A 14,336-nucleotide genomic window follows, 5' to 3' on the forward strand; every position below is an offset into this window, starting at 1 on the left:
AGAGTATAGAGTCTGCAGAATCAGAAGTCAGAGTAGAGATAGTGAAAACAGAAGAAATAGAAGAAGAAGAGAGCACAGACATACTGAATAAATGACAGTGAAAGTCATCTGAGACTGAATACTTACAATTCAGTGTGTGGACAATGTTTCTCACAGAGAAGAAAGAGGAAATGATGAAGAGAGCTTAAGAGTAGAAGAAAATAGTCTCAGTGATATTATTATCTTCAGAAATTAAAATAATCTCTGATACTGAAGCAACTAAGAATCATTAGTATATAAACATGTGAAAACAGAGGTAATAATTACTGAATGAACACTCACTAGTCTTAGAATTTTATGCATAATTACAACACATATAAAACTTCTCAGAAAGAGAGAGAGAGATACAGAGAAATACAGAAAGAAGAACACAGCATGTGAATAACTTATTTATATAATAATATCTCAGACAAGATATATGAGTCTTATATCTGTGAGTGTAGAAGAGTACAACATCTACATTCCCATTTGTGAAAATATGAATATTCTTCACCTGTATAACAAAGTCAGATAACAGATATCATAGAATAGACTGATACAGGTCTATTATCTCAAAGATATTCATCAGAGTGAATGTATTCACAATATTGAATTTAATAGTTGTAAAGAGTTTCTTAATATCTGTAAATATTACAACTTTATAAATAATAAATCTCATAATGATTTCTTCTAGAAAAATTAGCATTGGAAAGAGAAAATGAAAATGAAAAGACTTACACTCTTATACTATTAAGAAGAGAGATAATTCTTCAGTATGAATACATAATTATTTTATCATAAATACTTAAAATAAATACAATAATCAGTATCTGTGAATGAGCTTTAGATAGTTATATTATACACAGTCTTTATACAATAAATTATTCAAGAGACCAGTAAAAAGAGTGAGAGTATATATACTGAGAAATGTGATTTATCAAGCTTATATAATATCTTCTTGAAACAAAAAGAGCTGATGACAATAGTAGAAGTGACAGAGACAGGGAGAGTAGAGATAGCAGAGGCAGAAGTAGCAGAAGTAGAAGTAGCAGAAGCAGAGATAGCAGAAGTGAGAGAACTGAATACAGAGACAAGTATAGAAGATTTAGAAGAAGTAATAGAGAAAGAAATAGTAGTGAAAGAGATAGAGAGAGATATGAAAGACTCAGTTATATATAACACAGATAATTTCTTTATTATTATATTCTTTAAGTTATTAATCAATAATTCAATATTGAGGTGTTTACTATCATTAGCAGATGTGAATCTGTCAATATATAAAGATTCTATATAAATAGAAACAAATATATCAGCATCTGTATTCATGTAAAATTATGTCAGAAAACACAATCAGATATCTACTGAGAAGAAAAGAGTCAAGGATATATAAGAAGATAAAGAAGATGTATTATTCATAATAATACATTCTAATAATTATTAGAAAAACAAGTTCTAATCATATTTCACAATGTATTTTACTTACTGTTAATACACTGCTCAGTATGAGTACTATAATAATACTTATTATGAGAACAGAAGATCATCATCAGAAATATATATAATATAATAAATAAACAGATAGAGAATGTTGAATAAAAGAAGAGACAGAAATCTTGTATAAGATAATGACATTTAATAATGATAATAATGAAGAAGATGATTGAAAAATGAAAAAAGTTAGTGAATAAGTAATGTAAAATAGTGAAAGCTTTTTCATAAGAGTGTAAGCAGAATGCTAGTTAAATCAGAGATAGACTGTATAATTATGAATACTAGCAGCGCGCTAATCCGCATGAAGCTAGAGCTTATATCATGATTACATAAGCGTGACTGCATCTGATGAGGAAGAATGTGATTTAGAAGAATATATGACTATCAGATAATAATGCAGCCGCTTCTAAACATGCTTACAAATGTAAAGAGAGCTCTAGCAACTACTAATTAATTTAATATAATATATATAAGAAGACAGCGTACACCTGTAATCATAAACTGGCTTAAGCAACCTTTGAATCACTGATAGTCAGATGAGTTCTAGTATAAGATTATAATTCAGAAGAATGTACAACTGTCAGATAATAAGACAGTCACTTCTAAACACACTTACAAATGTAAAGAGGCTCTAGCAGCCACTAATTAATTTGATAGAATATATATAAGAAGTCAGCATACATCTGTAATCTTACACTGACTTAAGTAACCTTTGAATCACATCTGATAGCATGTCTAAAAACTGATGAGAAGTACAGACTTCTTCAGAATGTGATAATTCTATCTACAAAGTAATTCATAGTTATTATATCAATGTGATTCAAAAATATCTTAAAAGATAGTGTATGAAGAAGTGATGAGTGAAAGAGCATCTGATTAATACTACTCTGCTTGTTAAAGAAAAACTTCATACTTAGATAAATATTATGTATATAAATAGATGAGATATGAGAAAAGAAGATGAAAGTAATAAACTAGATTCAAAGAAGTCTACTCTCTATTCAGAAGAATAAAAGAGAGATCACTATCACTGAAGTTATATAATAATAATAGAAATTATATAATAATATAATAATAGACACTGTACAATCAATGAAAAATCACTGAAATGAATAGCTTCTTTAGTTAATACAAACACTCTTCTCTGCTATCTGAACTGAAAGATATGCAGAATCTCTTAGAGAGTTTACTTAAAACAGTAAGAAAAGTAACTGAAGTCACTGAACTGAAAGTGAAACTCTGTATATATACAAGAATTCTAAACAAGATCAAAGCCTTGTGTACACAGTGATAAGACTGAGATAGAAGTTAAACAATAATTAATATTCACTGCAGATCAAGCATTCACTATAAAGAGCTTTGTTAACATAATTATCATTATTAATAAGAATAGAGAAAACAAGGTTATAGATCTATAGTAAGAGATTGAATATTTACACAGATAAAGAACTATACTGAATGTGAAGATCTTATTACAATTATTCACAATCATTATTATTATTATTATTATTATTCTTTCATTATACTCATATGCAAGCAGAGCTTATGATGAGTCCTTGCATGATGTTAAATACAGGTTAAGTGATAATTATACAGAAGGAAATACAGGTGTTGAGATCACATCAAGATAACAAGAATATAGGAAAATACAAAGAAGTGACAATTAGATACATGCAATAATAACTTTCTAGACCAGGAACATAGAGTGATTTATTAAAGCAATTTGTACACCTCTGTATTTATTAGAAACCTGAGGTGCTTGGGTTCCGGATTTAACGTATCCCCTGCGGGTTTCAAACCCGCGTGCCTTCTTCAAATTGCATTTGAATAAAAAGTTGATTTTGTACTGCTTCAGGAACCGAATTTTGATGCTGAGCAAAAATATATCATTTCTCATTCAAGCTACTACTGCTTTCTACCTCAAAAGTCTGAGATAAAGTCAAGAGTAGTGATCTATGAAAGAAAGAGATCAAGATATCAATTTAATCTGAGATTTGATATCATGTCTGACCCTGATATTCTGATGAGTGATATTATAGATAAAGAGAATGAGTTTGATACTATACAGCTTATAAATATCTATAATGAAAAGTCATTGAAGAAAAATAACAATATCTGAACAATTAATAGAGAGTTTCTGACCATAACTTCATTAAGAAACTCTATAATTGTAGGAGATTTCAATGCACATCATTTGTGATGAAATTCAGAATGCAAAAGAGCAGTAAGAGCTGATAATCTGATTAAATGAATCTTTGAGCATTCAATAGATCTAGTTAACAAGTCTGATCAACAAACATTCTTCAGAAAAGACATGAAACAGAAATCTATTATAGATCTAATCTTCATGTCATGAAATCTAATTGAAAAAAGACTTGTAAACTGATTTATTAATTCAAATGAGACATCGGGATCAGGTCATGAGATTGTTCAATTCGATATTGAACTGAGTGAAAAATAAATGAGTGAAAACCCTCTTCTCTCTAATCAGTTTAACTTTGAAAAAGGTGGTTGAAAAGCAGTTGAAGAAAGCATAAAACTGTTAAACTCTGAAAAGCAGAGTACTATCTAATGTTAAAACTGTGTAATGGGATCAGTCGATTTAGTAATGAAACTATCAAAAATTCTGGTCCTGGTTTTAGACACGGTCACACGGTCAGTCTAACATCAAGAAATGTATGAGAGCAGATCAAATGAGATCAAATGCCAAATTCATAGTCCCGGCGGCAGGTCTAAATATCACATCTAAAAGGAAATAATTAGCTACTGTTAGAAGAGATTGAAAGAATGATATAATATCTGATAAAGAGTTCAAAGCTGTCAGAAATGAATATTTGTCAGATATTAAAAGAGCTAAAATATACTGCAGGTATAAATTTCCTGAGAAAGCATAAGAAAAGAAAGTTTTTAAAGCTTTTAACTATACTAAAACAAGAAGTGTTGCAAAATTTCCAGCCTTAGAATATAAGTTTCAGAATGAATCATATACAGCAAATTCTTTTGAGAAAAAATGTCAAGCTTTTATAAGAATTCTCTTTCAAAACTCATCAGATTCAGATTCAGAGAAAGAGAATATATCACTTCACAACTATATTAATGAAAATGACGGAGAATGATCTGAGCTTATACAAGATGAATTAGAGTCAGCTATCTTCTCAAGTTCAGTTAAAACTGCTGCAGGGCCTGATTCAATCAATCACTTGATCATTCACAATACATACTTCTACTTAAAGAATGAATATTTTAAGCTCTTTTTCAATCTCTTGAAAAATAAATATTATTCTGAATGCTGAAGAGAAGTCACTGAAGTGATTCTTGCAAAATCTAATAGAAAAACTTCAATTACTAAGTTATATAAAGTAATATATCTATTGAACTATCTAGAAAAGGTTTTAGAAAAGATAATAGCTACTTAACTATCTTTTATAATCTCTATTAATAATTCTCTTCTGTTCAGTGAATAAATAGAAGATAGAAAACAATACTCTGCAATTGACACTGTTCTCTCAGTTATTTGTGATACTCAAATAGCAAAGTATGAAGATCTGGTCTCAACTGCAGTTTTTATTGATATAAAAGAAGTATTTAATGATGTTTCAAAGTCAAAGTTAATTCAGACTTTGAAGATGTTAAAACTATTGATTTCTCTAATAAAATGAGTTAACAGTTTTATATCTAAAAGAATTATATAACTATTCTTTGATGAAATGAAATAAGATAAGACTGAGATACAAATAGAAGTACTGTAAGAATCTTCAATCTCACTCATTTTATTTGTAATATACACTGCATATCTATTCAAGAATAGAGATATGAAAATGTTGTGATCTTCAAGGTATATAAATAATATTGATCTAGTTTACAGCTCAAAAAAAATCAAAGAGAATTTAGAAGTGATTGAAAAAGCAGTAAAAAAAATCTTTGTTAGAGTAGATATCAATTAAATTCAATTTAATATGAATAAAACTGAGTTAATTCATTTCTTATCTGAATTCAATGAGAAAAAACTATATCTAACTCTTTGAAATAAAGAGATTAAACCCAGTTTGAATATTAAATGATTAGAAGTATGATTAAACTTCAAGTTGAATTTTAAATATTATATTCAATGAAGAACTATCAAGACAGAAAGACTAATAAATAGCATAATCAAACTATCAAATACAGAAAGAGATCTATTCTTCCAGACTATGAAACAGTTAAATATAGTCTGTATTATCTCAGTAGCTGATTATGAAGTTCAAGTTTGATGAAATAATCAAGATAATTTCACTGGACTCTTTCAAAGTCTGTAAAACAGAGCTTTGAGAAGAATTCTGAAGACAATTAAAACATCTTGTATTAAAGTAATGAAAATTGAAGCTTCAATTCTTTCTTCTACTATTAGATTTCAAAAGACCTGCATAAATTATGCTCTAAGAGTTATAAAGACAAGCTCAAATCATATACTCAGAGAAGAAGTCTCTTCTTCATTTTCATTATTTATCTCTGGAAATGAACTGGATTGAAATAGATTTTATAATTGAAATGAAAATAATTCTTCAAAGAAAATGTTCTCTCAATCATACAGATTATGTTCACTGATTAAAAATCAATTTTCTTCTTTAAATATTGAAAAAGTTGATTATGAGAAGATATCTTTCTAAAGAGAAAAGCTTGAATCTCTCATAGACTTGCAAATTAGTAAATTATCTAAAGAGAGAGAATATGAACAACATTTGAAGAAAATTTCTACAATTAATATAAAAGACTCAATTCTGATCTTTTCAGATGACTCAAAAAATGAGAATTTGAATAGATTAGATACAGACATTGCCTATACTGAAGATAATATCAATTTTATCTCAGATTTCTGAAATTTAGACTGTGAATCTGAAGTCTTTGATGCTGAACTATTTGTAGTAGAAAAGCTTTCAAACTCATTGAAATAAAATCTTATAAAAGAGAAAATAGTTTGAAAGAGATATGAATATTCTCTGATAGTCAAGCTGCTTTGAAAAGACTTAGAAATAGTCAGATTTATAATGATCAAATGAATCTTAAACTGATTTTAAACTCTATTTTGAAAATTCAAAAGAGAAGAATATCAAAACTGATAATTCATCTGCATTGAGTTCCTGCTCATATGAATATTCATAGTAATAAATTGACTGATTCAGCTGCAAAAACAGATTCAGAATTAAGCAGATCTATTCAAAAAACTGTGTCCTGGTCTTTTATAAAGAGAAAGATAAAAGAATCTTGTTTAAACAAGTGAAATAAAAGCTGGCAGAAACAAAAGAAGAGTATACATTATTCAAGATTTGAGATAAAACCAAAGTGAAAATCTTGTTCAATTAAATGTAAAAAGAAAATATTCTCATCTATAATTCAGCTGAAACTAGGACATGGTTATTTCAAATCTCATATACAAAGATTTGATGATAGATTTGATTCAACAGAGTGCTTATTCTGCAGTGTGGATGTAAATCCTGAGTATATGATAATACATTGTGTGTTATACAATAGTCTCAGAGTCAGATTAAAGAAGAAGTATGATTTAAATCAATTAAATATGAGGTTCTTATTCTCAACTGAGACAGAAATTAAATACTTAATAGACTTTCTATCAGAAACTCAAGCAGCTATAAGAAAATGACTGAATTCAGAAGTATCTGAATATGAAGAGGCGGAAATTGATTAGATATAGTCTGTTAAAACAGCTATACACTATCTTTTAATAATTTTATTTTGTTATAGTCTCTCTTTACTGTACTTATTTCTTTTTGTTCTTTTCTATCTACTTATTTAATGTGTCTATCTTTAAGACTATGTTCTCTTTTTCTTTGTCATGATATTTTCAAATGATTTTAAAGTATCAGAAGGTGTTGAAATACTGCAATTTGTAAATAGTTTTTGTATTCTGAGATGAAATTTTCTGATTTTGCATATCTGAAATTGATAAATGTATAATAGTTGACTCTATAGATATAGGAAAAACTCTGAGATCTAAAGGTTCTCAGGTAGATGTCATAGTCTATGACTGCATACATCTATAATTGAAGAATAATAATAATAATAATAATAAACCCGCGTGCCTTGGTTTCCCACGTCAAGACACTACTTAGTGACTGTATTAATCACTCAGTTACTGAGATAATTGTTCACAATGTCTTCAGAAGCATATATATCATCTGAGACTACTAAATATAATAAGAATTTAAGTATACAATATATCAAGTATAACGTGACGGAACCGAAGCGGTCACTAGTCAGCAGTATCATATAGAGATAGTTCTTTGAGAAGCTGTATAAGTGAGCTTAACTATCTTGCTTAAATAGTGCGCTCATAGGCTACAGGGTTATTATGAGGATATCACAGATATGATACTTAGTATACTAAGAAGATTGTATGAGAAATGCAGTAACTCTTGTATATATTTCAGTAGAAGAAAAAACAAATCACTGACTTCTTTAATAAGAAGCCAGCATCTAGGTATTCTATATAGATGATGAATGAATACTCTTCTCTCATTTCATGAGTGAGAATAGCTGAAGTGATACCTTAGCAGTATCTCACTGTCAAGAAAGAGTAATCTGCTGATCTTTTATAGAAGTGAGATTCTCATATTCATTATTTGAATCTTTCTATAATATATTCAAATGATGTTATAGAGTGGTTGAAAACTGGTTCAGACAGAATGAAATCATCTGCATGAATATGATGAGCTGTGTGAAACTGTAATAGAGTCTTGACATTACTGAAAGCATGATAATGTTCTTCTCTTTAAGAGCGTATTTCTGATGCTCTTAAGATTACTGAATTAGAAGTTATCTTTGTTGTATAGTAATAATTATCAACTGATTGACAGTGTATATACTCTACATAATATAAAGAAATAGATGAGTTTTTCTGCTGACTGTGTAGATCTTCTTTTCTCATCTCTGTTCAAAATAATCACATAATAAGTGAGTTTCTTATATATCAATTTGAAATGTGAAAAATATAGTTAATAAGTGACTTATAGATCTTCTATCATATTCTGTTCTATATATAAAATTCTCTGTAAAAGTGATATATTTTAGAGACAAAGTTGACAGTAGTGACAGGATTTTTTGAAAAGATCTCTCTCTCTGTGAAACATTTTTCTTCTCTCTCTCTCATCTGTAATAGTGAGTGCATGGAAGCATCATTCTTGAGAGATAATAAGAGACTTATTCTGACATTTTCTAGTGAGTAATAAATGTCTTCATGATGCAGCTGTGATCTTCATAACTGTTAAGAAAGCTCAGTTAAAGGCAGAGACAGCAGCATCAATGAGCTGTGAGAGCACTGCTTTCATTGTCACATCTTCTTCTTCTTCTGCATCTCTTACAGCCGCGGCAGTAGCAGCCATGCCTTGCAGTGAGGTATCATCTCTTCTGCTGATTAGTTCATCTGCATTCAGTTCTTTCTCTGCTCTTCTTATCATCATCATAATGTCATTCCCCCTCTCAGTCAACACAGTGATATATGACCCTGTGTGATCATTCAGAGAGAATCTCAGAGAGAGCTTGATTCTGAAGATAGCAGCTCTGAAAAGCTCAATTTGTAGTTCCTCTTCTGTGACATGTCTGAGCTCTGCTCAGAATACTGCTGAGTTGAGTCTGCAGAATTCTGCAGTTCTTTTGTCTTATTTCTGTAGAAAGGCTCTGATGCAGTCTCTGACTGACACTGTCACATGTCTGCACTGTGCTAAGCAGCTGCAGAAGAGAAGAATCTTATACACTTATCTCTTCTCTTACTTCTATTATTTCTGTTATATCTGCAACAATGACTTCTGTCTCTCTGTAAGTATTATCTCACAGAAAGATGTCATATCAGCTCTGATAAGAAGCTCAGATGCTCAAGCAGTAAAGAGTGAGAGTCTCAGAGCTTCAAGTATTGATAGATTCTATCAAGACTGAGAAGATTCTTCTTACTTATCTGTAAAAGAAGATGAAAGCATGAGTCTCTGAGATGAAAAAACACCTCAGAATGACTGACTTCAGGAAGAGATTAGCTGATATCACTGTTAAAAGTGTCTTAGAGATTAATCACTGATTGAAGAGAATCTCACTTTAATTAAAATAGATGACTGAGATGCTTTGTAAATTAATAAGTTAATACTTTAAGTATCTTCTATACTCTTGTACAGCATACTTCTTTACAGCACTGCAGTGCTAACTTCTTAGCAGATAAAGATATCAGTGCTGAAGACTTCAACAGTGAAGAATGAGTTTAATAAGAATGTGATTATTAATGAGTAGAGTCTGATCTCTCTTTTTACTTTTTCAGCAGGCTGTGACCTCATTAGAATAGCAGCAGCTTACAGATCAATAATATTAATCTTTTTATTAATTTTAAATATCTCTTTTCTCTAACTGCTTCAGAAATTTTACACTTATATAGTCTTATTAAACTTTTAAAAATTCTTTAAGAGAAAATAGAAGAAGAGTGCTACAGAGTTCACAAGATACTGACTCATCACTGTGAGATTATCTCTAAAAAAGTCTTTGAGAAAAATAAGAAGTCTTAAGTAGTATTTCTTACTCAATATTTCTGACATGTAATAGAGTAATCTCTACTAGCTGTCTCATAGCTTGTAATCTCTTTCTCAGTATTTTTCAAATACTCAAGCAGTTCTCACAAATTCTCTGACAATGAATAATCTTCTCATTTAATGAGATATTGAAGTGTATTATAATATATTCACTTATTCAATATTTTCTTCATAAGATATTCAGTATTATTCTCAATCTTAATATTATTCAGCTGAGACAGCTCTGCTTCAGAATATTACTTATAGAACTTCAAATAGAAAATGTGAAAAACAGAATGAATTAATTTCAATTCTGAGAGTAATTTCAACTTATATGTCTGCTTACTCATCACTCTTGTTATCAGGAAAGATTCTAGTTATAACTCACTGAGCTTCTTATACAGTCTCATTATCTTGATATTCTTTGCTGAAAGTAGCACTTAATTCTCTATCAAGAACTTCATTGAAAAATGTTTTTAATTATAGTATTCTATCTATTACTTCTGAGTGCAGCAGATACTTTTCACTGTCTTTTTATAAATTTTATTCAAAAGTTTCAATCTCACTTTTAATTCTGACACTGAAAAATACTTTGTTCTCTGTATCTATTTAACATTCTGACTGTCTATCTTCTTCTTTAAAATATTATCTGTGATGTCACTGAGTAATGAAGAATTATATTCATAATAAGTATAGAAAGAAGATACTTTTAAGATTACATTCTTTACATTATTATATATAAATTCAGTGATTAGAAGATGTTTCAGTCAATCATTTTAATAATATGAACAGAATGCTTGAAGATGCTGTTCTAATATCTGATTCTGATATTCAGTCTGATCATCTATCTGTGAATGAAATGTGATACTGAGAAGACATCTTATTATAAGATAATACTAAAAGACTGATCAGTATTTACTGATAAAGAGAAATTCTTAATCTGTTATTAATAACTTCAGAGTACTGTGATTATAAATAATAATATCTAAAAATAGATCAGGTAATTCAGAGGCTTTAACCTTTTTATAAGTAGAGATATGTTTTATCATCTTTGTAAAACAGTTGATAATAATCAAAATTGAGTCATATTCTTTGACTCTTATTAACTTTGACAGATCAACTATGAAATTTATTGATAGATTCTGTTATAAACTCTTTGAAACAGACAGTGATATCAACTCACTGTATTACTTATACTGCAGAATCTTTATTCTTTGATAGATATTATAAGTCTTAATATACTCTTTGACATCTGTTCAGAGCTTGTCTTAAATATATTTATATTTTAGAATCTTCTCATTCTTCTCTAACCTGAAGTGCTCTGTATGAGAATTATTATGATAAATTCTCAATAACTTCTGATGCACTGCTCTACTATAAGAGATGAAGACTGAATCATTCAGCAGTAGAAGTTCATGTTCTTCTAGTTATCAGCAACTTGATTTCTTAACAGCACTGTTCTGCTCAGAATCTATCTTCTTTAAGTTCAAATCAGATTCTTTCTTCTTCAACTTCTGAATTCAAGCTGTAGTAGAGATATTCCTCTTCTATAACTTATCAATAAATTTCAAAAGTAGTCAGATTGAAAGATTGTAGACTGTTTCATTCTTTATCAATTCAATGATAGTAAGATATGATATGAGAAGCTCATAATCTTCAGTATCAGTTCTCTACAAGAATCTGAGTTTTCTTTCACCTTCTATACTGAGTTGTACAGCTGTCTTATCAGTGCTGTTTCTGAGCTTCAGAGAATCTTAATCCTCTGCAGCTAGCTTCTTCTGCAGTGATAATAGAGATTCTTTTATAAAATTCTTCTCTGTATTAATAATATTATAATCAGACTGTTTACACAGTATATCAGCAGAGTTAAGCTGATCTGAATAATATTAAATATAGAAATTATACTTCAAAAGCAGCTTCACTCATCTGGCTTGATATTCTGTCAAGTTCTTTGTTATCAAGAAGTAATGCAGATTTACATGATCAGTGAGAACTTACACTGAGTACTTATTACTCTGAAGATAATATTATCAGATCTTAAAGAATTCAATAATTATTAACATCTCTTAATCATGAGTATCATACCTTCTCTACATAAGTGATAACTTCTTGAAGAAGAAGATCACTGATCTTCATTTATAATATCTTATAGATTCTGTGAAAAAGTCTTCTCTTATAGACATTTCATTATCTGTATTCTCAGAAGTGATTATTCTCTGATTCTTTCAATGTTGAAAGATCTTCAGTATTAACTGTGAAAAGATTTCACAGATCTTAGTCTCAGATGCATCAGTCTCACACTGACTGAATAAGTCAAGATTCAAGTGATTCACTATTGTAATATCTGTAAAAGCTTATTTCAATTCTACAAATGCCTGCACAGTGTTTTGAGTGAGAATAAACAGTTTCATTTTTCTATCTTTGACACTTCTCTTTAACAGATCTGTAAGAGAGACAGTAATCTGTGAATATGCATAGATGAATCATCTGTAGAAGTTCATAAATTTTAGAAACATCTGCATCTCATAATATATCTGCAGCATCAGCCAGTTCTTGATAACAGAGACTCAGCTTCTGTTCATTGAAATGTCATTTATCTTAATAATATAATCTAAGAAATCAATCTTCTGCATATAGAATAAGTATTTTTCAGTGTTTGTATAGAGTTGATACTGTCTCAAGTGATTCAACACTTCTTAAATATGAGTATTATGTTCTTTCTTCATTTTCAAGAAGATTAGAATGTCATTCAAGTATACTATACAGAAGATGTTAACAAGACTCTACAGTGTCTCATTTATATAGATCTGAAAGATGACTGAAGTATTATAAAGATTAAAAGATAAAACAAGATATTTAAAATTACTGTACTTAGTATAAAAAGCTGTTTTTTAAATATTATCTTCATTAACTCTGATTCTATAATAGACATTCTGTATATCAATCTTTGAGAACATCTTTGCTTCAGATAATGGATCAATCATCTTATTAATTAACAGTAATGAATAGTGATTCTTAACTGTCATCTTATTAAGACCTCTGTAGTCTATGCATAGATATAGTCTATTATTCTTCTTGAGTATAAAGAGTATAGATGTCTCTGCTGAACTCTTTGATAAATATATTTAATTCTTTGATTGTGCTTTCTCAAGATATTTACACAGAATATTCAATTTCTTTACAGATAAGTGATAAAGAGGCTCATACAGTGCTGTTACACTGTCTTCAAGACAAATCTTATATTATATCTTGATATCAGGAAACTTCACTGCTTTTCTTTTCAAAAAGACATTCTTATAATCTATAAAGAGATATTATATATATCTGTCTTTAATAATAAATACTGCTACTAATCTTGCAGTGAGAGTGATGACTTCTTCATCTATTCTCAAGTCTCAGTTATCTACTACACAGTATATCAACTCTATCTTTTTCTCAAGATTCTTTCAATGAAACTCTTCAGATTTCTCTATCACTGTCTCTTTATTAGTAAGATAATATCATCACACCTGAATAACTCAGTCAATGAGAGAATTATTTTCTCTCAATTATAGAAGATCTAGAATGATGTTCTCATCTATAATACTAACTGTATAAAGAAGCAGACTGCTCTTCTTAAAGATTCTTTCTGAGTCTATGATTATATACTTCACTTGAATTATATTAAAATAGTGATATTTCATTTCATTAATAAATTTCATATAATCTGACAGATCTATCTTCTTTCAATTCTTTATCAAAGAAAAGAAGTAGAATATGAAGTTAATATTTATCTCAGAGTTAAGTAGACATCTCACTGATATCTTCTCATTGTAATTATATTATAAACTCAGAGATATGAGAATTATCAATACTTCATTTCTTTCTCTTCTTTATCTTTCATGAATATATTTATCAGAAGAAGAGTTAACTTTGAGAAGATATCTTCTCAGTTTCTTCTCTTCATCAGCTTCTTATAATTACTAGTATAGTAATTATCAACTCTGTAGTTAAAATAGAGATCTTTATTAAATCTTTTTTAACATTTCTTCACAGTGAGTGAAGAATCAGAATACTTGAAATTCTTCTTTATTTTCTCTGCACTGAAGCTATCACAGTGCTGTTTAGATCTTATTATTAATTACTTAGAAGAGATCTTATTAGTCTTTTTCTCAAAGAATTGATTATTTAAATAGATTTGAGAAGTCAGATTAACAAGCTCAGTGTAATTAATTAATGAACTGTGATACTGTAATATCATTATTTATATCTTATAAGTCAGCTTTGTAAGATAAAGCTGTATCTTTA

The 14,336-nt window shown here is 29.1% G+C and overlaps 1 protein-coding gene across 1 annotated transcript; it reads right to left on the reverse strand.

The window, feature by feature from the left end:
• Positions 1–8,777: 8,777 nt before the first annotated feature.
• On the reverse strand, positions 8,778–8,966 carry BDBG_16342 (uncharacterized protein; the record flags this gene model as incomplete). The annotated part of the gene is made up of 1 exon (XM_031724310.1): positions 8,778–8,966. The coding sequence occupies one exon, from the start codon at positions 8,964–8,966 to the stop codon at positions 8,778–8,780; it is 189 nt and encodes a 62-aa protein (XP_031576366.1).
• Positions 8,967–14,336: the final 5,370 nt, after the last annotated feature.

Source organism: Blastomyces gilchristii (genome assembly GCF_000003855.2).
Source record: "Blastomyces gilchristii SLH14081 genomic scaffold supercont1.2, whole genome shotgun sequence".
Classification (NCBI taxonomy): Eukaryota; Fungi; Ascomycota; class Eurotiomycetes; order Onygenales; family Ajellomycetaceae; genus Blastomyces; species Blastomyces gilchristii.